At 35.1% G+C, this 26,034-nt stretch overlaps 1 protein-coding gene across 1 annotated transcript in view; it reads right to left on the bottom strand.

Moving 5' to 3' along the window:
* Window positions 1-26,034, bottom strand: part of RALGAPA1 (Ral GTPase activating protein catalytic subunit alpha 1) — a 285,382-nt gene that overhangs the window by 87,839 nt on the left and 171,509 nt on the right. The window contains exons 28-32 of the mRNA XM_037739396.1: window positions 23,736-23,844; window positions 21,650-21,760; window positions 18,801-18,869; window positions 3,767-3,901; window positions 2,889-3,072 (exon numbers count right to left, since the gene is read on the bottom strand). Of these exons, the coding sequence (XP_037595324.1) occupies window positions 2,889-3,072; window positions 3,767-3,901; window positions 18,801-18,869; window positions 21,650-21,760; window positions 23,736-23,844 (608 nt within the window). The remainder of the gene's footprint in view (window positions 1-2,888; window positions 3,073-3,766; window positions 3,902-18,800; window positions 18,870-21,649; window positions 21,761-23,735; window positions 23,845-26,034) is intronic.

Consider the following 26,034-nt stretch of genomic DNA (forward strand, 5'->3'; position numbering starts at 1 on the left):
ATGTCAAATCTAAAAATATAATTTTAAATTGCTTATATAAATTTTGTCCTTTTTTTTTTTTGCTTTATTATACTGCCTGATATACCTCTTTCACATTTGAGAAACAATGTAAATCTTATATTCCTATTTCAATCATGTATTTATGCTCTAGACAAACTATCTGTACCTCATGGTCAACCCAAAACCCTAGCTCTACTTCCTGGACCTCTAAGTTCACATTTTCACTTTCATTGTATGCCATCAATCCATTATCATGGACACATGTTAGATGTTTTATTCATTTGTAACTGTTCTACCTTTAAAAATCAAACTTTTCCTTACTAGCCCACTCTTTGACTGTAACCTCCTAGTGTAGTGACTTCCCAATTGTGTTTTGTAGAGTTCTTGGAGAAGGCCCTTAGAGATAGACAAGAAAGAAGCTGGTAGGACCCCACGACTCCACTCTTCTGTGGTTCTATTTTTAAAAGTTTTCCAAATTGAGCTTCCTTATAAAATTTATTAGAAAAGGCTCTGCTACCTAAAGAAATGTTTTAAAAATAATTGTCCTAATATACCAATGATGCTTTCAGTGGTTCTCAACTGTGGCTGCATATTAGTCACATGCAGAGCTTTAAACAATCTCAGCAAATCCCTGATTAATATATCAAAATCTCTATCGATAGGAATGGAATATCAGTATTCTAATATGCAGCCAAGGCTGACAACCACTGTTCTAACTTATTACCAGCCACATTTACTTTCTGACTCACAAGGTCACTCTATTTTCTCCCAACTTAGTAGCCACTTCCTGGCAGTTTGATCCTTATCAAGCCTAGGTTTTATGGCTAAGCCATATACCAATATTCTGAAATCCACAGCTCCTTTGTATTTCACACTCATGTTACTAACTGTTGATAGGTGTAACCAAAACTCTCTGGATTTTTTTTTCTATTGGGCCCTCCGTAACTTCTGTCAATTATCTTAATTACTTAAATCTTCCTCTTCTTTCTGGTCTCAGAAGAAGGGCTAATACAAGCATCTATACTTTCTAGCTCATCCTCTCAGGGACTTCACTCTGTTAATGATACCTTTCCCACTTACTTCTCAGCTTATAAATAAGTTCAACTCTCTTTATTCCTAAAACTCTTTTAACCCTAAATCATCCTTAGCTTGCCTACTATTTTATTGCATTTTTGTTTCCTTTATTTATTTTTAAAGTCAAGCTTCTTTAGAGAATACTTTCCATGCATGATTCCACTGTCTTATTTCCTGCTTGCCCCTCAAACCACAGCCACTGATTCCACTTACTTTCTGGTGAAACTAAAGCAGATACATTTGTCAGTACTTCTGTACGTGACCTCTCTATCATTTAACACTGTTGGCTAAACTTTTAAAAGCTTTCACCTCTTTTGGTTTCTGAGAAATTACTCTCTCCTGGTTTTCCTTCCTTTTCAATGTTTTCTTCTCAGAACCCACAAATGTAAATATATATTCCTAACAAAGATCTCTCTGCTAAGATCTGGATTTGTATATACAACTAACTGTCCTTGAGATGTTTTCACATGAATATCTAATAGGTCCCCCAAGCTAAATCATTTCCAACTGTCCTACTAATTTTCCCTACCAAATCTGTACTTTCTCTAATATTCTTTACTAAAATTATTCTAGTTTGGGGAATATCTAACCAATCTCCAAGTCAGAAACCTACCTTAAATTTCTCTTCTCTTTACAAAAGACTTTGACTTTACGTCCTAAATATGTATCAAGTTCATCTTGCCCTTCCATTCCTACTACCATTCTTCAGTAACTCAACAAAAAATTTAGTTTAACCCGTCAGCAACTCTTGCTTAACCTATTGCTGCCCAAATCAATCTAATATATCAAGAGTCAGCAAACATTTTCTATAAAGGGCCAGATAATAAGTATTTTTGGTTTTGTAAGCCATGTGATCTCTACTGTATACAAAAGTAGCCATAATGACAATATGGATGGTGTTAGGCATGGGCCATAATTTACCAACTCCTATAAATTACTATTGTTAAAAGTGCTCTTAATATAAATTGTATCATGTATCTCCCTTTCTTAAAACACTTCATCAACTGCTGGGTTCCTCTAGTTTACCTCTACATCTTGTATCTACTTCTGTTTTTATACTCCTATAATATTACAATATTATTTGCTTCTATTAGATCTTTCTCTTCTATCAGAGAGAGAATGCTCTGAATGTAGAAACAATGTGGCTTAAAAATGTTACTATCTATGTACTAATAAGTAAGATTGTGCAAAGGGCTTTACATATATTATCTCACTTAGTACTTAAAACAACCTTAGAGGAAACTAATATCTGCATTTTACAAATAAGAAAACATACACAGCCATTGAGAGTCAAAATTCAAGCCAGACTCCAAAGCTACATTTTTTTATTCTATATAAATTCCATGATATATAAAATATCAAAAAGAACTTCTAAGAATAATTTAGCCAGAAGAACATGTTGTGTATCCCTAATATGAAAATCTGAAATCCAAAAATTTTGAGCATTGATATGATGTTCAAAGGAAATGCTCATTGGAGCAATTCAGATTTTGGATTTTCAGATTAGGGATGCTCAGCTGGTAAGTATAATACAAATATTTCAAAATGTGAAAAAAGCCAAAATCTTTAACACTTCTGGTCCCATGCATTTTCAGATTAGGAATAAAAGGAATGTCAACATGTAATATTAGTAATTGTGCATGTGAAGTTATTTCTTTAATAATGAACTTGTGCTATATATACATAATTAGATAAACAACTACAAAGTAAGACATACTCTCCTTCTCCAATATTTCCACTGATGGCCTCAAGTTATACCTTGAGAGAACCCAAGCAACAAGCAACAATGTTGTCCTGAAGAGAATTCATGTTACCTTCTGTTACTGGCTGGAGTTTAGAAGATCGTTCTGAGTCAGGAGAGTGCAGTGGTTCAGGCTCTTTCAGACTTTCCAAATTCATAAAAGGATCATAATCTACAGATGCCAAATCAGAGAGGCTCATGGGAAAATACCTTGGATTGCTAAAACACTGAGCTCCATAAACACATCCATGTAAAACCTGAAAATACAGGGGAAAAACCACCAAGTTTTACTTTAAATAAATAAGTAAATAAAAGTTAAAGGAGGATAAAATTCAATTGGTAACACAAGAGCTTGGCAAAAATTTTAAATATTTTAAAACATCAGGCCGGGCATGGTGGCTCAAGCCTGTAATCCCAGCACTTTGGGAGGCCGAGGTGGGTGGATCACCTGAGGTCAGAAGTTTGAGATCAGCCTGGCCAACATGGCGAAACCTCTGTCTACTAAAAATATAAAATTTAGCCAGGTATGGTGGTGGGCACCTGGAATCCAGCTACTTGGGAAGCTGAGGCAGGATATGTGCATAAGCCCTGGAGGCAGAGGTTGCAGTGAGCCGAGATTGCACCACTGCACGCCAGCATGGGTGACAGGAGTGAAACTCCATTTCAAAAAAAGAAAAAAAAATCAGGGTAAAATTTAATGCCTCTTGAAAAGAATGAATGAAATTTAATGATACTCATATGTAACAATAATCTGATTCCTCTCAAAATTTTGCAATGAAACAACAGTATCTTGTAGGAAGTACTTTTAAATTACCCTTAGGTACTATAAGCTAAATCTGTGTTCTCAGAAATTTTCGAGCTCTAAAACAATAAAAATGTTATACTGAGAAATGTTATTTAATTTTTAAAAACTCTTGGTTACCAAATAAATAATAAAGCAAGGAAGTTTACCTTATAAATGCAATTGAGAACAGATTTTTCTGTTTTATCACTTTCTGCTCCCGTAGCATGAAATGGTTGGAGCAGTGTCTTTAGAGGTATGGCCATGATCCAGTCCAGAAGGCAGAGAAGTAAAGATACTACCAACTGTAACAACAATAGAATCATTATAATTGTACACTCATAAAATATATGCTTCTTAATTATTCATCTTATTCTTGAGTTTCCAAAATTTGTTTCTGGAATCATCAACCCTAAGTTCCACTATTAAGATTTACCTAAATCTAACTGATTTTAAGATATTGTATTTGAACATTATTGTGGCTTTCTCTTTCATATGTCAAGGCAAACACAACAAAACATTAAGCATAATAAAAACAGAAATGTTAAAATTAAATTAATATAAAAACAGCAAGGTTAAAAGACAACAGATATCAATTAACTAAACTTATTTCATTGCACAAGGAATGGAACAAAAATGGAAGTCTATTTGTATTATAATCGCTTCCACTTTCCTTTTCTAACTTAACATCTCACTGACTATCCTGCCAGAAAGACTACCTTAAGTACTTTTTGAAATTGTTACTCATTTTACTAAATGAACCTTTCCACTGAACACATTTTTTTTTTTTTTTAAAGAGACACAGTCTCACTATGTTGCCTAGGCTGGCCTTGAACTCTTGGGCTCAGGCAATATTCCAGCCTCAAACTTCCAAGTAGCTGGGACTACAGGTGCACACCATCATGCCTGGATGGACACTTTTAAACTAACAGATGCTATAAACAGAACCCTTTTTATTAAAAAAAGTGAAATAAAATAGCAGAATCCATTGTATTAAAGAATCACAAATAGTGCCATGAAAGTGACAATGAAATAGCAACAAGAGACCTGCTAATCTTTAAAGACAAACTCTCCAACTCAAGTAATTCTAGTCTACATTTCCCAACATATCTTCCAAAAAAAAAAAACAATAAGGAAAAATAAGAAGGGCCAATAAAACCTCACAAAACCAATAGCTTCTGTATTATGAGAAGACAGAGAACACCCAAACTTCAAATTATCTATTAATTATTAATTTTAATTTTTGATACAGTCTTGCTCTGTCACCCAGGCTGGAGTGCAGTGGTGTGATCTCAGCTCACTGCAACCTTCACTTCCTGGGTATAAGTAATTCTTGTGCCTCAGCCACCTAAGTAACTGGGATTATAGGCATGCACCACCACACCCGGCTAATTTTTGTATTTTTAGGGGAGACAAGGTATTGCCATTTGGCCAGTCTAGTCTCAAACTCCTAGCCTCAAGTGATCTGTCTGCTTTGGCCTCTCAAAGTGCTCAGATTACAGGCATGAGCCTCAAATTATCTCTAAGTAGAAAAATATACAGCAAATCCCAGCATCTTTCTCCCATTGCAGGTTTTCATAAAAAGCAAGGGTAGTTTGGGAAAAACTGTGAAAGAGAGAAGATGGGAACTTGCTGTGAACCTAAGACTGATCTAAAACCATGCCAGAAGGAAGAAGTTCACCCTAAGTTTGAAAATATTTAAAAAGTATATTGGGAGATCAGAGTAGTCAGTAGAAAGAAAGGATGTAGAAGTACACACAGGAAAGGTAATGCTTAGGGGGAGAAGACAAACAAACCCAGACTGCAAAGACTACAATAAATACCTAACTCTTCAATGCCCACATACTGATGAACATTGACAAATATCAAGACCATCCAGGAAAACATGACTCACCAAATAAATTAAATAAGGCACCAATGACCAATCCCAGAGAGACAGAGATATGTGACCTTTCTGACAGAGAATTCAAAATGGCTGTTTTGAAGAAGCTCAACGAAATTAGAGACAACACAGAGAAGAAATTCAGAATCCTATCAGATAAATTTAACAAAGAGATTAAAATAACTAAAAAGAATCAAGCAGAAATTCTGGAGCTGAAAAATGCAACTAATATACTGAAGAATGTATCTGAGTTCTTTAATAACAGAATGGATCAAACAGAAGAGAGAATTAGTGAGACTGAAGACAGTCTATTTGAAAATACAGTCAGAGAAGACAGAAAAAAGAAGGAAAAAAGAATAAAGCACACATATAAGAGCTAGAAAAGAGCGTCAAATGGGCAAATCTAGAGTTCTTGGCCTTAAAGAGGAGATAGACAGTTTGGGATATAAAGTTTATTAAAAGGGACAAAAACAGAGAATTTCCCAAACCCAGAGAATGATATGAACACTCAAATACAAGCAGGTTATAGAACATTAAACAGATTTAATCCAAATATGACTACCTTAAGACATTTAATAATCAAACGCTCAAGGGTCAAGGATAAAAAAAATTTATAAAACCACCAAGAGAAAGGAAACAAATAACATACAATGGAGCTCTAATACATTTGGAAGCAGACTCCTCAGTGGAAATCTTACAGGCCAGGAGGGGATGGCATGACCTATTTAAAGTGCTAAAGGAAAAAACAAACATTATAAAATAATATATCTAGTGAAAATATATTCCTTGAACATACAGAAGAAACACAGACTTTTCCAGACAAACAAAAGCTAAGATATTTCATCAGTATCAGATCTGTCCCACAGAAATACTAAAGAGAATTCTTCAATCTGAAAGAAAAGAATGTTAATGAGCAATGAGAAATTATCTGAAGGTCCAAAACTCACTGGTGATAATAAATAAACAGAAAACCACAGAACTATCATAACACTGTAATGGTGGTATATAAGCTACTAGTATCTTAGGGTGAAAGACAAAAAGATGAACCAATCAAAAATAATAACTACAACTTTTCAAGAGATGGACAGTAAAATAAAATATAAAGAATAAAAAGCTAAAAAATGGGACATAAAGTTAACATGTACAGTTGTTATTAATTTTCTTTTGGCTTGTTTGTTTATGCAGTCAGGGTCAAGTTGTCATTAGTTTAAAATAATGGGTTATAAGACATTACTTGCAAGCCTCATGGTAATTTCAAATATAAACACATACAATGGATAGACAAAAAATAAAAAGCAAGAAACTACAACATACTACTAGAGAAAATCACCTTCACCAAAAAGAAAACAGGAAGGAAGGAAAGACAAGAAGACTGCAAAACAGTAAGAAAACAAATAACAAAGTGGAAGGAGTAAGTACCTACTTCTCAACAGTACCACTGAGGCTGGGCACAGTGGCTCACACTGCAATCCCAACACTTTGGGAGGCTGAGGTGGGAGGATCACCTGAGGTCAGGAGTTTGAGACCAGCCTGGCCAGCATGGTGAAACCCTGTTTCTACTAAAAATACAAAAATTAGCCAGGTGTGGTGGTGTGTGCTTGTGGTCCCAGCTACTCGGGAGGTTGAGGCAGCAGAATCATTTGAACCCAGGAGACAGAGGTTGCAGTGAGCTGAGATTGCACTACTACATTCCAGCCTGGGTCACAGAGCAAGACTGTCTCAAAAATAATAATAACAAATGAATAAAAAATTAAAACCGCTGAATGTAAATGGACTAAACTCCCCAATCAAAAGAAAGAATGGCTGAATGGATTAAAAAAATAAAACCCAACGATCTGTTGCCTACAAGAAACACACTTTGCCTGTAAATACACACAAACACTGAAAATAAAGGGATTAAGAGGATGTTCTATGCAAATGGAAACCAAAAAAGCAGGAGTAGTTATACTTACATCAGACAAAATAGATTTCAAGACAAAAAAGGTCTTTATATAATGGTAAAGGAGTTACTTCAGCAAGAGGATAAAACAATTATAAATATATATTCACCTAACACTGGAGTACTCTGATATTTAAAGCAAATATTAAAGCTAAAGAGAGATAGATGCAAACACAATAATAGCTGAAGACTTAAACACCCCACTTTTGACATTGGACATTTCATCCAGACAGAAAATCAACAGAGACTTAAATCAATTGGACTCAATGTGCCATATAGACCAAATGGACCTAATAGATACTTACAAAATAATTCATCCAATGGCTGTGGAATGCACATTCTTCTCAGCACATGCAATATTCTCAAGGATAGACCATATATTAGGCCAAAAAATAAGTCTTAACATATTTTAAAAAATTGAAATAATATTAAGTATCTTTTCTGACCCCAATGGAATAAAACTAGAAATCAAAAGTAAGAGGAAGTTTGGAAACTATACAAACACTTAGAAATTAAACAGTATCTTCCTGAATGACCTGTGGGTCGATGAAGAGATTAACAAAGAAACTGAAAAGTTTCTGGAAACAAATGATAATGGAAACACAACATACCAAACCTATGGGATACAGTGAAAGCAGTCAAAAGAGGGAAATGTATAGCTATAAGTACGTAGGTCAAAAAAGCAGAAAAACTTCAAACAACCTAACAATGCATCTTAAAGAACCAGAAAAGCAAGAGCAAACCAAACCCAAAGTAAGCAGAAGAAAAACAATAAAGATTAGAGCAGAAAAAAATAAAACTGAAATGGTAAAAATACAAAAGATCAATGAAATGAAAAATTGGTAAATGAAACAAAAAATTGACTTTTTAAAAAAGAGAAAAAAATTGAAAAATATTTAGCCACTGAGAAGAAAAGAAAGAAAACTCAAAATCAGATATGAAAGAGGAGATATTAAAAACTGATATAGCTGAAATTCAAAGATCAAGAGAGAGGCTACCATGAGCAACTATATGCCAATAAATTGAAAAACCTAGAAGAAATGGATTAATTTGTAGACATAAACAACCTATTAAGGTTGAACCATGAAGAAATGCAAAACCTGAACAGACCAATAACATGTAATGAGATTTAAGCTGGAATAAAAAGCCTCCCACCAAAGAAATGCCCAGGACCCAATGGCTTCATTTGCTGAATTCTACCAAACATTTAAAGAACTAATAGCAATCCTTCTGAAACTATTATGAAAAACAGAGGAGGGAGTATTTCCAAACTCATTCTATGATGCCATTATTACCCTGATACTAAAACAAAAGACATCAGAAAAAAGAAAACTACAGGCCAATATTCCTGATGAACAGTGACACAAAAAATCCTCAATAAAATACTGGCAAACCAAATTCAACAATACATTAGAAAAATCACTCAACACGACCAAGGGAGATTTATTCCAAGGATTCAAGGATGGTTCAACATATACAAATCAATCAATGTGATACATTTTATCAACAAAATGAAGGACAAAAACCATACGATCATTTCAGTTGATGCTGAAAAAGCATCTGACAAAATTCAACATCCCTTCATGATGAATGCCTCCCCATCTCCCGCCCCAAAAAACTGGGGAGGAAAATACCTCAACATAATAAAAACAATATATGACAAACCCACAGCTAGTATCATACTGAATGGGGAGAAACTGAAATCCTTTCCTCTAAGATCTAGAACAAGACAAGGATGTCCACTTTAACCACTATTATTTGACACAGTACTGGAAGTCCTAGCTGGAGCAAGCAGACAAGAGAATGATATAAGGGGTATGCAAATTGGAAAAGAAGACATCAAATTATCCTTGTTTGCAGATGATATGATCTTATATTTGGAAAGACCTAAAGACTCTAATAAAAAAAACTGTTAGAATTGATAAAGTCAAATTCAGTAAAGTTGCAGGATACAAAATCAACATACAAAAATCAGTAGCATTTCTAGGTGTCAACAGAGAACAATCTGAAAAAGAAATCAAGAAAGTAATCCCATTTACAATAGCTACAAATGAAATTAAATAGTTGGGAATTAATCAAAGAAGTGAAAGATCTCTACAACAAAAACTGCAAAACACTGATGAAAGAAATTGGAAAAGATACAAAACAATGAAAAGCTATTCCATGTCCATGTATTGAAAGAATCATTATTTTCAATAATCATGACCATACTACTCAAATCAATCCATAGGTTCAATGAAATCCCCATCAAAATGCCAATGTCATTCTTTATAGAAACAGAACAAACAATCCTAAAATTCATATGGAACAATAAAAGACCCAGAACAGTCAAAGATGTCCTGAGCAAATTGAACAAAAGTGGAAGAATTGCATTAGCTGACTTCAAATAATACTACAGAGCTATAATAACCAAAACAGTATGGTACTGGAATAAAAATTGACATACAGACTAATGGAACAGTATACTGAACCCAGAAACAAATCATACATCTACAGTGAACTCATTTTAAACGAAGGTAAATAACATACATTATGGAAAGGCCAGTCTTTTCAATAAATGGTACTGAGATAACGGGTTATCCATATGCATTGGAACAAAACTAGACACCTAAATCTTGCCATATATAAAAATTAAATCAAAAAGCATTAGAGACTTAAATCTAAGACCTCAAATTATGAAACTACTACAAGAAAACATTGGGGAAACTCCTGAAGACATTGGACTGGGCAGATTTTTAGAGTAATACCTTACAAGCACAGGCAACCAAAGAAAAAATGAACAAATGGGATCACATTAAGTTAAAAAGTGTCTGCATGGCAAAGTAAATGGTCAACAAAGTGAGGAGACAACCCACAGCATAGGAGAAAATATTTGCAAAGTATCCATCTGACAAGGGAATATATAAAGAACTCAAACAATACAACTGAAAAATTCTAATAATTTGATTTAAAAATGGTCAGAAGATCTGAATAGCCATTTCTCAAAAGAAGACATAAAAAAGGCAAACAAGTATATGAAAAGATGCTCAACATCATCAGAGAAATGCAAATCCAAACTATTAAATACAATGAAATATAATCTCACTCCAGTTAAAAATGGGTTTTATCCAAAAGACAAGCAATAAATGCTGGCAAGGATGTGGAGAAAAACGAACCCTTGTACACTGTTGGTGGGAATGTATGTTAGTACAGCTATTATGGAGAACAGTTTGGAGGCGCCTTAAAAAGACTAAAAAAAGAACTACCATACGATCCAGTAATCCTACTGCTAGGTACATATCCAAACAAAAGGAAATCAGTATATCTAAGAGATACCTGCACTCCCATGTTTACTGCAGTACTATTCACAATAGCCAAGATTTGGTAGCAACCTAAGTGTCCATCAACAGATGAATAGATAAAGAAAATGTGGTACGTATATAAAATGGAGTACCATTCAGCCATAAAAGAGAATGATCCTGTCATTTGCAACAAGATAGATGGAAATGGAGGTCACTATGTTAAGTGAAATAAGTCAGGCACAGAAAGACAAACATTGTGAGAGCTAACAATTAAACTCACAGAGATAGAGAGTAGAATGATGATTACTGCTAGAGACTGGGAAGGGCAATGAGGGGTGGGGGCAAGTGGGGATGGTTAAAGGGTTCTAAAAAATAGAAAGAATGAATAAAATCTAGTATTTGCTAGCAAAACAGAGTGACTATAGTAAAAAATAACTATATTGTACATTTAAAAATAACTAAAAAACTATAACTGGATTGTTTTGTAACAAACAGAAAGGTTAAGTGCTTGAGGTGAAGGATATCCCATTTACCCTAATGTATTATGCACTGTGGGTCTGTGTTAAAAAAACCCATGCACTCCATAAATACATAAACCTACTGTGTACCGAGAAAAGTATTAATAAATAAAAGAATGAGGAAGATCTCTATGAACTTATATATTATGGATTTCCTGGATATGTCAAGTGAAAAATCCAAAGCAAAGACTATCTAGGCCATGTGTAACAAACAAGGAATAAAAAACAATATACATGCATCTGTTCATTTGTGAAAAAAATAATCATAGGGTGGATGAACTATAGACTAAAAAAATAAAAACAACAGAGATGGAGGAAAGACCCTAAAACTGCATACAAACAGAAAAAAGTAACCTCAACTGTATTTCAAGTTAATTATATAACCATACTGAAGTGGGAAAGGGTGAACAGGAAGTAACCCAAATATGAACACATTTTTGAATGATAAGCTCTCTTGGTAAAGACAGTAAAAATTCTTAACTATAAAGAGGCATAAGTCAATAATTTTAAAAAATAGAATGGCACAAAAGTAAACATATCTGGATAAATAATCAATATGGGAACCAGATTTTTCATTGCTGGAGCAGGGAGTTACAAGTAAGGAAAATGGGGAAGGATGGACTGAGTCTTGTGATGTTGGATTACAAGTGGAGGTGTCATACCGGGGCCCGTCGGTGAGGGGAAGGAGAAAAGAGCATCAGGACAAACAGCTAAGGCATGTGGGGCTTAATACCTAGGTGATGGGTTGACAGGTGCAGCAAACCACCATGGCACATGTCTACAGTTGTAACAAACCTGATCATTCTGCACATGTATCCTGAAACTTAAAGTAAAATAAAATAAGACAATAAAAAAAAGAATTGGAGGTGTCAGTGTGAACAAGGTTTTTAATACTTGTATTAGATACTGTCTTATTCTGCCTGTGCTGGCATTACAAATACTATACACTGGGTGGCTTAAACAACACATATTTGTTCCTTACAGTTCTGAAAGCTAGAAAGTTGAAGATCAGGGTGTTAGCCAAGTCAGTATCCATGAGGGTCCTCTTTCTGGCTTCTGGATTATCACTACCTAATGTATCTTCACATGGTGGATACAGTTCATTTCTCTTCTTAGAAGGGCACTAATTCCATTGATGGGGGCTCCATCTTCATAACCTAATTACCTCTCAAAGGCTGCACCTCCAAATCCCATGACACTGGGCATTAGGATTTCCATATATGAACTTCGGTACAGACACAAACATTCGGCCCATAGTAGATACGGAGGTAGGGATATGGGGTGGGTGGGTGGCTGTGTGTGTGTGTGTGTGATGTATTTCCTAGCTGTATCTGCCAAAGGGGACTTAAGAAATGATACCCTAATAGCAATGTGCATGCCTAGTTCTTAGACACTGATTTCTGAACACCATTTGCCACTCAATGGAAGCAGAGTTTCTTGGAGAAATGGGTAATTCCAGGGCTGGGACAGGCAAAGCATAAGGTGAGTCTGAAATATTGTGTGCTGATGGAAATTAAAAGCATGCCCCCAGAATAATAGGGATTTATGGGACTCAATATTTGGGTCCCCTTCCACGAACACTCCCTTTGTGGAAGCTATTTTTCTCTCTCCTGGATTTCCCTCTGGACTCCCCTTCCACACTCTCGTGGAAGCCTGTCTTCCCCTCCTAAACTCCATCTCTCTCTATTCCCTTCCATTCAGTGTGAAAACTGCTTTCCTCTCCTGGATTCCATCTTTCTGGATTCTCTCATTCAGTGTGAGAGTCAGCTCTTTCTTTCTCCTCCTATTTCTCTCTTTAAATAAATCACTTTCTAAAACAAACAAACAAAATAATGGGGATTTATGAAAAAGAAGCCACTTTCAAGGGGCTCCTACTGGCTAAGTATGAGACATTTTGAGGAGCAAAATAAGTAATAATAGTTAAGAATTACAAATCATTGCATAAAATGAGAATCATGAGCCCACACTGAAATAAGATGAATAGGAAAGAAAGGAAAGCTTTTCCTGATAGTAGAAAGCTAACTAATGAATGTAGAAGGAATGATGAATTAAGAAATCATCATTTGGCAGCTATTGTAACACTAACTGATTCTGGTAAGAGTCATTAATAATTAGCAAAACCAGTTAGTGGAAATTTAAGGAGCCACATATAGACTCAAAGTATCGTCTTACAAATACTAATTCATTGAAAAGGGTTAAACAGTAGCTTTACAGTGGAAACACCTGGCAGACACAACCTTAATCATTTGACTAAAGTTAGCACCAATCAGTAATGAGACAAACTGACATCTGTGACACCTGACATATTGTATTAAGAGGTGACAAAAACCACGATTATCTCGATAGATGCAGAGAAGGCCTTTGACAAAATTCAACAGCGCTTTATGCTAAAAACTCTCAATAAACTAGGTATCGATGGAATGTATCTCAAAATAATAACAGCTATTTATGACAAACCCACAGCCAATATCATATTGAATGGGCCCAAACTGGAAGCATTCCCTTTGAAAACCAGCACAAGACAAGGATGCCCTCCTATTCAACATAGTATTGGAAGTTCTGGCCAGGGCAATCAGGCAAAAAAAAAAAAAAGGAAAGAAAGAGTATTCAATTAGGAAAAGAGAAAGTCAAACGGTCTCTGTTTGCAGACCCCATCGTCTCAGCCCAAAATATCCTTAAGCTGATAAGCAACTTCAGCAAAGTCTCAGGATTCAAAATTAATGTGCAAAAATCAGAGGCATTCCTATACACCAATAACAGATAGAGAGTCAAATCATGAGTGAACTCCCATTCACAGCTGCTACAAAGAGAATAAAATATCTGAAGTACAACTAACAAGGGATGTGAAGGACCTCTTCAAGGAGAACTACAAACTACTGCTCAAGGAAATAAGAGAGGACACAAACACACAGAAAAATATTCAATACTCATGGTTAGGAAGAATCAATATTGTGAAAATGGCCATACTGCCCAAAGTAATTTATAGATTCCATGCTATCCCCATCAAGCTACCACTACTTTCTTCATAGAATTGGAAAAAACCACCTTAAACTTCATATGGAACCAAAAAAGAGCCCACATAGCCAAGCCAATCCTAAGCAAAAAACAAAACAAACAAACAAACAAAAAACACAAAGCTGGAGGCATCACACCACCTGACTTCAAATTATATTACAAGCCTACAGTAATCAAAACTGCATGGTACTAGTACCAAAACAGAGATATAAACCAATGCAACAGAACAGAGGCTTCAGAAACAATGCCACACATCTACAACTATCTGATCTTTGACAAATCTGACAAAAACAAGCAATGGGGAAAGGATTTCCTACTTGATAAATGGTGTTGGGAAAACGGGCTAGCCATATGCAGACATCTAAAACTGGATCCCTTCCTTACACCTTCTACAAAAATTAACTCCAGATGGATTAAAGATTTAAACGTAAGACCTAACACCATAAAAACCCTAGAAGAAAACCTAGGCGATACCATTTAGGACATACGCATGGGCAAGGACTTCATGACTAAAACACCAAAAGCAATTGAAACAAAAGCCAAAATAGACAAATGGGATCTAATTAAACTTAAGAGCTTGTGCATAGCAAAAGAAACTATCATTAGAGCGAACCGGCAACCAACAGAATGGAAAAAAAATTTTGCAATCTACCCATTTGACAATGGGCTAAATATCCAGAATCTACAAAGAACTTAAATAAATTTATAAGAAAAAAAACAACCCCATCAAAAAGTGAGCAAAGGCTATGAACAGACACTTCTCAAAAGAAGACATCTATGCAGCCAACAAACATATGAAAAAGAGCTCATCATCACTGATCATTAGAGAAATGCAAATCAAAACCACATCGAGATACTATCTCATGCCAGTTAGAATGGTGATCATTAAAAAATCAGGAGACAACAGATGCTGGCGAGGATGTAGAGAAACAGGAACACTTTACACTGTTGGTGGGGGTGTAAATTAGTTCAACCATTGTGGAAGACAGTATGGTGATTTTTCAAGGATCTAGAAATACAAATACCATTTGATCCAGCAATCCTATTACTGAGTATATATCCAAAGGATTATAAATCATCCTATTAAAAGACACATGCAAATGTGTGTTTACTGTGGCACTGTACACAATAGCAAAGACTTGGAACCAACCCAAATGCCCATCAATGATAGACTGGATAAAGAAAATGTGGCACATATACACCATGGAATACTATTTGGCCATAAAAAGGATGAGTTCATGTCCTTTGCAGGGACATGGATGAAGCTGGAAACCATCATTCTCAGCGTTAACTGACACAAGAACAGAAAACCGAACACTGAATGTTCTCACTCATAAATGGGAGTTGAACAATGAGAACACATGGACACAGGGAGGGGAACATCACACACCAAGGCCTGCCAGGGGGCTGGAGGCTAGGGGAGGGAGAGCAAGGGGCAAGGGTATTGGGGAGGAATCGTATTAGGAGAAATACCTAATGCAGATGACAGGGTGATAGATGCAGCAAATCACCATGGAACATGTATACCTATGTAACAAACCTGCACATTGTGCACATGTATCCCAGAACTTAAAGTATAATTTAAAAAAATTTTTTTAAATATTAAAAAGAAAAGAAGAGTGAAAGATAAAATCTGAGATCAAAAAAGCATTTTCAGGATGATCTGATTTTGTCTTCTATGAGTACTCTCTCCTAGGCCTGGTATTTTTTCTACCTTTCCTACTCGTCCTTTCAGTCATTTTTACTGAATCATCTTTCTCTGCCTTCTCCTTAACTGTTATTGTTCAATGTGCTATACTTTGCTGACTCATCTTACTCTACTGTATTGACTTAATTTCATATATTCCCTCAACGTTAATATTACTTATGTACTGACAATGCCAATAATTTTATTTCCAGCATCGAATTTTCTAGTCAGGTACATAATTGCTTTGCTGGTGGTCTCCACCTGGATATTACTTTATGCAACAAACTGAAAACTGAAACTCACTGCTCCAACAATCCTCTCTTTCCTGTATTCCTTACCTTGGTTGTGGACTCTACTTTGTGAGTCTCTATTCTCTATTCCTTTAGCCTTAGTTCAGAACATCATTCATTCTTATAAAGATGATTTTAATAACAATCACCATATTTTGACTTTTAAGTCAACTTTCATATTTTCTTAAGTGATTTTTCACAAATCTGGTCATATTTTATTCTACATAAAAATTAGTCAAAAAAGTCACTTTCACAGAAGTCCCACGTTCATAGTGTGGCATCCAACGCCCTTTATAATTTGGACCCTTCCTATCTTAGAAGATTTATTTTCCCAACTCTTAACTGTTCAATTCACATTCTAAAATACGGAACTGCCTAGCTGTTTCTCCAAAACAAACCATATCATTTTATAGCTCCCAGATTTATGCTATTCACACCACTTGGAATAATTTTCTGACCCTAATGTTTGTCACTATTTATGTAGAACACTCTGTTCAACTTTTTAAAAATTTTCCCTTAACAAGCCTTTCCCCAATATTTAATTATTTTCTTCTCTATTCTAACTTGTATCTTGTACGTTTTCCCACTTTTTATGCTAAGCATTTATTATATTATATTACCTCATTTGTGTCTCTAATTTTTAAATTCCACAAGAACAGGGAGTATCATGTTTATCTGTTTAGTGCCTAGCAGAATGCCACACTCATATTTTAAGATAAATAAATGTTTAGTAAACTAAGTGGGCAAGAAAACAAAAACTTAGTAGTATAGCTTTTTCATGTTAATAGCTAGGCCTCTGGAAGACAAAGATGATATAGAAGGAGATGAACAATTAGTTATCCAGATATTATTCATAAACTGGATTTGGAATTCTAGACCATAGCCTGAGACATTAAAGTGAAGAACTCTTGGCTAAAAATGGAAGCTGGATGAGGTAGCTTACACCTGCAATTCCAGCATTTTGGGAAGCCAAGGCCGTGGATCACTTGAGGCCAGGAGTTCGAGACCAGCCTTGCCAAGATGACGAAACCCCTGTCTCTACTAAAAATACAAAAATTAGCCAGGCATGGTGGTGTACACCTGTCATTCCCGCTACTTGGGTAGCTGAGACATGAGAATCACTTGAACCTGGGAGACAGAGGTTGCAGTTAGCCGAGACTGAGCCACAGTACCCAGCTTGGGTGACAGAGTGAGATGACTCTGTCTCAAAAAATTTTTTTTAATTTAAAATAAAAATAGAGTATATGTCTCTTCTTAAAGATGAAGAATGTATTTATCAAGAGCTAAACAATCTCTTCAGATGGTGTTTAAACTAAATATGAAGGGAAAGAATAAACAGTTCTGAGGTAAACACATGAAATCAGTAAGAAATGATAATGGCAGATAGTAGGAAAGGACAAAAGTATAAAAGCTGCAAGTAAGCCACACATGAAAATAACTTGGAATAGGTACAGAAACATAGCTATAGCTTCAGATTTCCGTAAATTAACTAAAACATAAGCAGTAAATAAAACAAACTTGAGATTTCAATACAATATGGTTAAGGGGAGGGAGACCTGGAGACCAGAACTCAAGATTGAGAAGTGACAAGGGAAGAGATGAGAGTAATTATCAAAGGAAACTAATAGAATCTAGAGCAGCCTTATCTAACAGAACTTTATGCAATGATGAAAATGGTGTATATTTGCCCATGTGGCTATTGGGCACTTGATATTTGCAAAAGAGGAATTAAATTTTTAATGTGAACTTTAAATTTAATGTAAACTGAAAGCAATATACAGTTAGTAGCTACCACAGTAAGCAGCACAGACCTAGAGTCTCTACCATATTTATGTATAATCTCTGGCATATAATTAAAAAAAAAATAGACATAATAACAGGAAAATGAAACACATAGCCAAGAGGAAAAAAAACTCTAATAGACATGAAGTTGGTGATGACCCAGACATTGGATTTAGTAGCCAATGACTCTATTTTAATTATTATAAATATGTTAAAGAATTTATAAGAGAAGATATACATAACTGATGAAGAAATGCAGAATTTCAGGTAGGATATGGAAACTTCAAAACAAAACAAAAAGAAACTCTAGAACTGGTAAATACAATATCTGAAAACATTAAGGAACCATTATAATGAATTTACTGAGGTAAATGTCACCTAGCAGAACGTTTTGGCAGACAGAAGAAATGTCTTATTTTAAGTGACATATCTCTATATAGGATATCTTTACTTTTTATCTATATGGAAACAAGTGGCTGCCTTTAGAGGTGATTAATTCCTCAGAATTAATAATCTTCAGGTATAGGTAAGAACACAATTTGGCAGAATGTAGTGAAATTAGAGGTAGACAGAATGTTCTCTAAGGTTCCTTACAATCTTGAGACAAAGACTTTATCAAATGGCCATGAAATGTGAACCAAAACATAATTTAATTTTACTTAAATAACAGAAAGACATATTTCACACTATAGTTGATTCTGAATACAAAATGAATTTTTACCACGTTAAATATATATACCTTTATAATTTTGAAATACAAATATTTTACTAAATAACCACATACTAAACATCAAACAAAATTTAAATTACCCTCTTGTCCATTTCATAAGATGAAGCTTCAGTACTTGGTAGAAGATGCGTAATAGTAGCTATTAGAATCTGTAAGCAAAAAGAAAATTTTTAAAAAGGAACTCTATGTATTTCAAATTAATGGTACATCCTAAAACTTAATTGTTAAAGCTAAAGTGATTCAAAACCTATTGCTACAAATTTATCCTAAACACATTAACACTGTTTTTTCAAAGTAATGTTTAATAGGCAAGCTTTTCAAGTACACTTAACTATCAATTATTTACAATCCTCATGTACAGAACCAAAATTATAAATATATTCTGTCAACTATAAACCGATTTCATCCCAATTAAAGGGAGTAAATCAATATGTATAAACACACAGAAAATATATGTTCATTATAGAAAAGTTAAAAGATACAGATAAGAAAAAGACTAATAAAAACCATCATAGGCTGGGCACGGTGGCTCACACCTGCTTTGAGAGCCTGGGTGACAGAGACTCTGTCTCAAAACAACAAAAAAACCACCGTAATCCTATGACCTGAAGAAATCTACTCTATTGCCTTTCCAGGCCTTTTGTTTAAATATATATATATATGCAAATGTAAGCCTTTTTTTTTAAGTGACTTTTTATTTATTTCCATTTATTTATTTTTTTGAGATGGAGTCTCATTCTGCCACCCAGGTTGGAGTGCAATGGAGTGATCTTGGCTCTGGGTTCAAGTGATTCTCCTGCCTCAGCCTCCCGAGTAGCTGGGATTATAGGTGTGAACCACCACGCTCAGCTAATTTTGGTATTTTTAGTAGAAATGGGGTTTTCCCATGTTGGCCAGGCAAAGTTCAGGCCAGGCTGGTCTTGAACTCCTGACCTCAATTGATCTGCTCACCTCGGCCTCCGAAAGTGCTGGGATTACAGGCGTGAGCCACTGTGCCCGGTCAAATGTGGCTTTTAAAATTAACATATACACTAAATATTATTTGAATAAATATAAAGTATGGAATACAAAGTAAATGAAAAAGACATTATTAAAAGAAGGTAAAATATTCATATATGGTGTTATCATTTACCCTAGAAATCATTTAGTCTCATTTAATATTTTTATGTCCATGTTAAAAATGTATAGGTATATATTTATTCCATTTTTATTTTAGCTGTATTGTATGCTATTATATTTTTAGAAATTATTGCCTCAATGCAGTAAGTAGAAAAATTCCTCTAAATATACTTTATACAGAAAAAGGCTTCACTTACTAGAGCAATGCTTACTCACTATATTCAGTGCTGCAATAGAGGCTGGCAAGATGACTGAGTGGGAAAAGCATGGACTTTAGAATCTTATGGACCTGGGTCTGAGTCCTTAGTCTCTCAGCTTGTGACTGTTATTTAGTTATTAAATCCTCAGTTCTCTCATCTTAAATAAGGAGAGGGACTGGGAACAGGGAAGGGAATAACCTATCTCAAGAAACTTCCAAGAATTAAATGAGTTTTATATGAAAATGTTACTGATACATGGTAGTTTAATAAATAAATATTAGTTTTCATCTTTCCTAAAAATGTTACAAAGACAGGAAGAATGATAAATTCCAATTAGGGAGAGCGATTTTTTTTTTTTTTTTTTTTTGAGACAAAGTTGGAGTGCAATGGTGCAATCTCAGCTTACTGCAACCTCTGCCTCCCGGGTTCAAGTGATTCTCCTGCCTCAGCCTCCTGAGTAGCTGGGATTACAGGCACGGGCCATCATGCCCGGCTTATTTTTGTATTTCTAGTAGAGACAGGATTTCACCATGTTGGTCAGGCTGGTCTCGAACTCCTGACCTTGTGATCCACCTGCCTTTGCCTCCCAAAGTGCTGGGATTACAGATGTGAGTCACTGCACTGGGCAGGAATTTTTATTTTTTGAGGAGATGGTATTTAAGCCTATCACTGAAAGATGAGGGCACTAGATAAGAGAAACAAAGCAGACAGGAGGAAGAAAGCAAGGGGTATGTTTAAATGATGATAAGCAGACTCAGTTGCCTGAACTACACGGCATTTCAAAGGAATCTGTACATAATTCTTAAAAAAACTAGTTGGGTTCTCCTCTGGAGACTTTGAATACAGAGCTAAAGAATTTGGGCTTTATTTTATAGTCAAAGGAAAATCAGAGATTTTTTTGAGAGGTCAGTGATATGATAAGAGTCATGTAAATGTAAATGATGACTTGAAGAGCAAGACCACACAAACCAGGAGAATGCTACAGCAGTATCTCAAGAAAGAAATAATGAAGGACTGAAATACTTCAGGTGTTGTAGGAAGCACAGGAGACACTGAATTAAAAAGAACAAAAATTCACAAATGATTGGTTAAAGAGAAAAGAAAAAAATAATGTTTTGATTCTGGTAAATGGAATGACAGTTATGTTTTCCACACTCAAGAGGGAATGAAGCAGCATACATGTTTATAAAGATGATGGCATAAGTTTATACATAGCATTTAATTTTCACTACAACTGATAAATTGTTTTTTGCTTGACTGTTTGTTGAGACAGGGTCCTGCTATGTTATCTAGGCTGGTGTCAAACTCCTGACCTCAAGCAATGCTTCCAACTTAGTCTCCCGAAGTGTCTGGATTATAGGCATAAGTCTACGGGTTTGGCCTAATAAATTGTTTCTAATGCTTTTACTTTGTCCAAAACCAGGAATACAATCTTCTAATACAAAAGACAAGAAAACTATCATGAACTTTGATACCACAAAAAACATGGATAGTCATTATTTAGCTATGCAAAAGAAAATTAAAACTATTAAATAATTTTACAATTCAAAGTATCCAAATCTAAAAAAAATTTTAATAAGATCATAATAAGTAAATGCGAAATTACTTACTTGTATAATTTTCAAGGGAGAATCAGGCTGGTAAATCTGAAGTCTAGGGACATAATGAACCAGCATGTGAAGCATGTTACAAGCTACGTGGGCTACCGTTTTATTAGTAAACTGCAATAATAAAAAAGTTGTTATAAAGATTTTCTTGGTGAACTTCTCATCAACGTATTATCTGCTGAAAAATTTTACATGTCATACATTCTGTGTCATCCTACATTTATGAGTGATTAAGGTAAATCTCCATCTGCAAAATAAAAAAAATCACAACACATTCCAAAGACACACACAACTTTAATTTTCCTTTGTAATGTTTGTCCTCATTTAGGTTTTGTTGCATTTTCTCATGTGGATTTATGCAATGGCCTCTAAACCACTATTCTTGTTAGCAATGATCAATCTTTGCCCCATTCCAATCTACGATTCACCACACTTCCAAATTAATCTTCTATATAACTGTTCTGATCCTGACATTATGTTTAAAATTCAGATGACTCCCCAGTGGCATAAAGACAAACTTTTTTTTTTTTTTTTTTGAGACGGAGTTTCGCTCTTGTTACCCAGGCTGGAGTGCAATAGTGCTATCTCGGCTCACTGTAATCTCTGCCTCCCAGGTTCAAATGATTCTCCTTCCTCAGCTTCCCAAGTAGCTGGGACTACAGGCGTGTACCACTACACCAGGTTAATTCTGTATTTTCAGTAGAGACTAGGTTTCGCCATGTTGGCCAGACTATCAAACCGCTGGTCTCAGGTAATCCACTTGCCTCAGTCTCCCAAAATGCTGGGATTACAGGCATGAGCCACTGTGCCCAGCCCATGGTTTTCTATTCTAATAATATGGTACATTTTCTTGGATTTTCTGTGTATATAATAATTTGGTCTGAAAAATCAGACGCTTTTTTTTTCTTTCTAATTGTTATGCATTTAGTTTTCTTTATTGGCTTATTTTATTTGATATAATCTCCAGTACAGTGTTGAATAGAAATGATGATAGGAGTATCCATTTCTATTTCTGAATTTAATGGGAAATTGAAATCTCACTATAATACGTCTGCTTTCAATAGATGCCAGTTATCAAATTAAGGACTTTTCTGTTCTAATTTTCTAAGTGTTTTCATATGTTAAAATCATGGATAGGTTTCAAAGTTGATTAAATGCTTTTTAAAAAATACCTGATTAGATGTACTAACATTTTATTTAGTTTTTTTTGGCCTCTATGTTCACTTGATGTTCATTCTTTGGTCACAGGTGCAAATACAAATATTGGTGGAAATACAGCATAGTGGTTAATAACCCACACTCAGAAGTGAGACTATTCTAGGTTTGAATTCTTGTTCTATCGCTCTGACTACTAACTTGAGTAAATTACTTATGTTATTTATGCCTCAGTTTCCTTATCTCCAAATGGAGTTAATAATAACACCAACCATATAGGGTTTTTTGGATAAATTAAATGAAATAATCCAAGTAAGGCGAGGCATGGTAGCTCACACTTGTAATCCCAGCACTTTGGGAGGCCAAGGCAGGTGGATCACTTGAGGTCAAAAGTTCAAAACCATCCAGAGCAACATGGTGAAACCCTGTCTCTACTAAAAATTAGCCAGGCATGATGGTGTATGCCTGTAATCCTAACTACTAGGGAGGCTGAGGCAGGAGAATCACTTGAAGCCAGGAGGCAGAGGTTGCAGTGAGCCGAAATGGCAAAAAAANAAAAACTGAACAGCTCAAGAGTTCAGGGAGTGGTATTAAAGATCAAAGAATAGTAAGTTACAAAAATACTAGTTAAAAAAAAAACTAGAAAAACCCTATATGTTTTAAATGGTGGGTTTCCTTTTTTAGAAATCTACCATGCATAGCTTGGGGGAAAGCCAAATACATAAAAAGTTGAGATAAAATGGGTCACCATAAAGATACCCTAAATTCAAGAAATAGAACAATTTTTAAGGAAAGAGTCAGGATCAAGAAAATAAAAGAATAAAGTAATGAAAACATTTACTAAATGTTATACAAGATATAATTAATATTTGGAGAAAAAATAACCATGCATTCTCTACTACCTTAACATATTTCACTAAACAGTTTTCTTTACCTTTAAGGAAACACAAATCACATTCAGAGCTTCCTTAATTTGAGGATGATGAGACTCATGGACTAGCTCTTCACAAATCCAGATACCTAAACTACAAAGTGCTACACACCTGCAAAAAAGGCAAGCAACGGTTACATAAAATGAAACCACCATCACAAACACGACCCTCAATCAACTGACACAGAATAAACATGCACTATTTTAAGTGAATTAATGAATTTGTTACTCTAAACATTAACTGGTAACCAAAGAAGAGAAAGTATAAAGAGAGCACAATTCCAAAAACTCCTGAGCCTAATTTTCTATTACAATTTACTACCAAGGCTACAGGCTGGGATACCACACATGTTCTTTAAAAATCCATGTTAACAGAATGACATTGCTATAAAACTTCACAAGCAAAATGTAATCTGCTTTCAAAATGGGGAAAGTGTAATTTTATTGACTGACAACAGCACAATGAACTTAAGTAAATATATGAAGCTGATGGAATACATTAAATATTTTTGTATCTTTTACATTTAATACAGCAAGCTTTAAATTAGTTTTTAAAAATTGGGAACACAAAATTTTTGTAATTTATTTTAAAATCCAACAGAAACAGAACTTACAGGATTTTTATCCTGTTCCCCAATGGATTGCAAGGCTTCATTTCTGTAGCAATATAATTTCAGCTGGGTTTCAGCTTCAAGACAGTTATTTAATTATTAGAATCGGTAAGGATTCTATTAGTGTGTTCAAGTTTAGCTTCTGATAAAGTGTATAATAGTACTAGTATAAAAACAGTCACCTCCTTCTAGTATCCTGTTATATGTGCCATGTCCCGATACCAATATTCTTGAATTCAGTGGAATGCTAAACTTCAGAAAAATTCAATGCAGATTTTTCCTCCTTAACATAGCAGATCAGAAGTTCTTAAGTCTCTTCTTTCAGGCTAGAGTGTTAAGGCTACCAAACTGTTTACTATCAAAATTACCTGAAAGTCTTCTAGATGAAGTCTACTACTTTATTTTTTCCCTACTGTTAACAAGAGAAGGTAAGAAAGAGGAGGAGGTATTTCTTGCATGTAGAGTTTCTTATACCCCCATCCACAAGATGTCAAAATAATCTATATTATTCCCAGCATATAGCTCAACTCTCTGCTCCTGCTCAGACTGGGAGTATAAGTTTTGTTTTCTTTCTTTTTTTTTAGACAGAGTCTCTCACTCTATCTTGCCCAGACTGGTGTGTAGTGGCCTGATCTTGGCTCACTGCAACCTCCACCTCCTGGGTTCAAGCAATTCTCCTGCCTCACCCTCCTGGGTAGCTAGGACTGTCAGCATACGCTATTACACCTGGCTAATTTTTTTTTATTTTTAGAAGAGATGGAGTTTCACCATGTTGGCCAGGGTGGTCTCGAATTCCTGACCTCAGGTGATCCACCCACCTTAGCCTCCCAAACTGCTCAGATTACAGGTGATCTACCCGCCTTGGCCTCCCAAAGTGCTGAGATTACAGGTGTGAGCCACCACGCCTGGCCTGGGGATATAAGTTTCTAAAAAAAGATAAACTAAAAAGGTATAGAAAAACAAGTTGAGACAACGCTTATGTTCAACTTCTGGGGTTTTTCCCTACTCTCAATAACACAAGTTGTTGTGTTAATGATCCCCAGGTCTACCTCTAGGCAGCTATGTTTCAGGCTTCCATATTCTTCCACTTGAGAGGCAACATGTTTTTTTTTTTTTTTTTTTTTTTTAAAAAAAAAGCAAAAGATCTACAGTCTTTAAGCACTAGGGCCAAACTTGTTATTACCACTTATTAGTTGTGCATCTAATAAGACTCTGAAGACGAACTGCCAGGGTTCTGTCATATCTAGATGATAGAGCAGGTTATTGAAATTTCCTGGGTTCTAGTTTTCTTTTCTATTAAAAGGTAGATGAAAATTATACCTGTCTCATAGAGGTTATCACAAAGTTCAATGAGATAATAAATATAAGGTACTTAAAACAGTGCCTGGGTTCTGTTCTAAAAGGACTTTTTAAAAATGCTACCTAGCTCGCTTCTACCTCCTGCCCCCCACAGCTATGTATTCTTAGAGACTTATTGTTAACTTTCTAAGAATCCGTATCTGGCTAGCAAAACTGGAAGAAGAGAGTGATTCTTTAAACTCTCAAAATTGTGATGGGAATTAAATGAAACAATATTATATGAAAATCCTTGTAAACTTATATGAAAACCCTTGTAAACTTAACTGGAATTAGCATAAAGAACAATTTTCTCAAAAATATTTGTTTTCAGTTAGCTTGGCTAGTAAGTGAGA

This window comes from Cebus imitator, unplaced genomic scaffold (assembly GCF_001604975.1).
Source record: "Cebus imitator isolate Cc_AM_T3 unplaced genomic scaffold, Cebus_imitator-1.0 Scaffold69, whole genome shotgun sequence".
Classification (NCBI taxonomy): Eukaryota; Metazoa; Chordata; class Mammalia; order Primates; family Cebidae; genus Cebus; species Cebus imitator.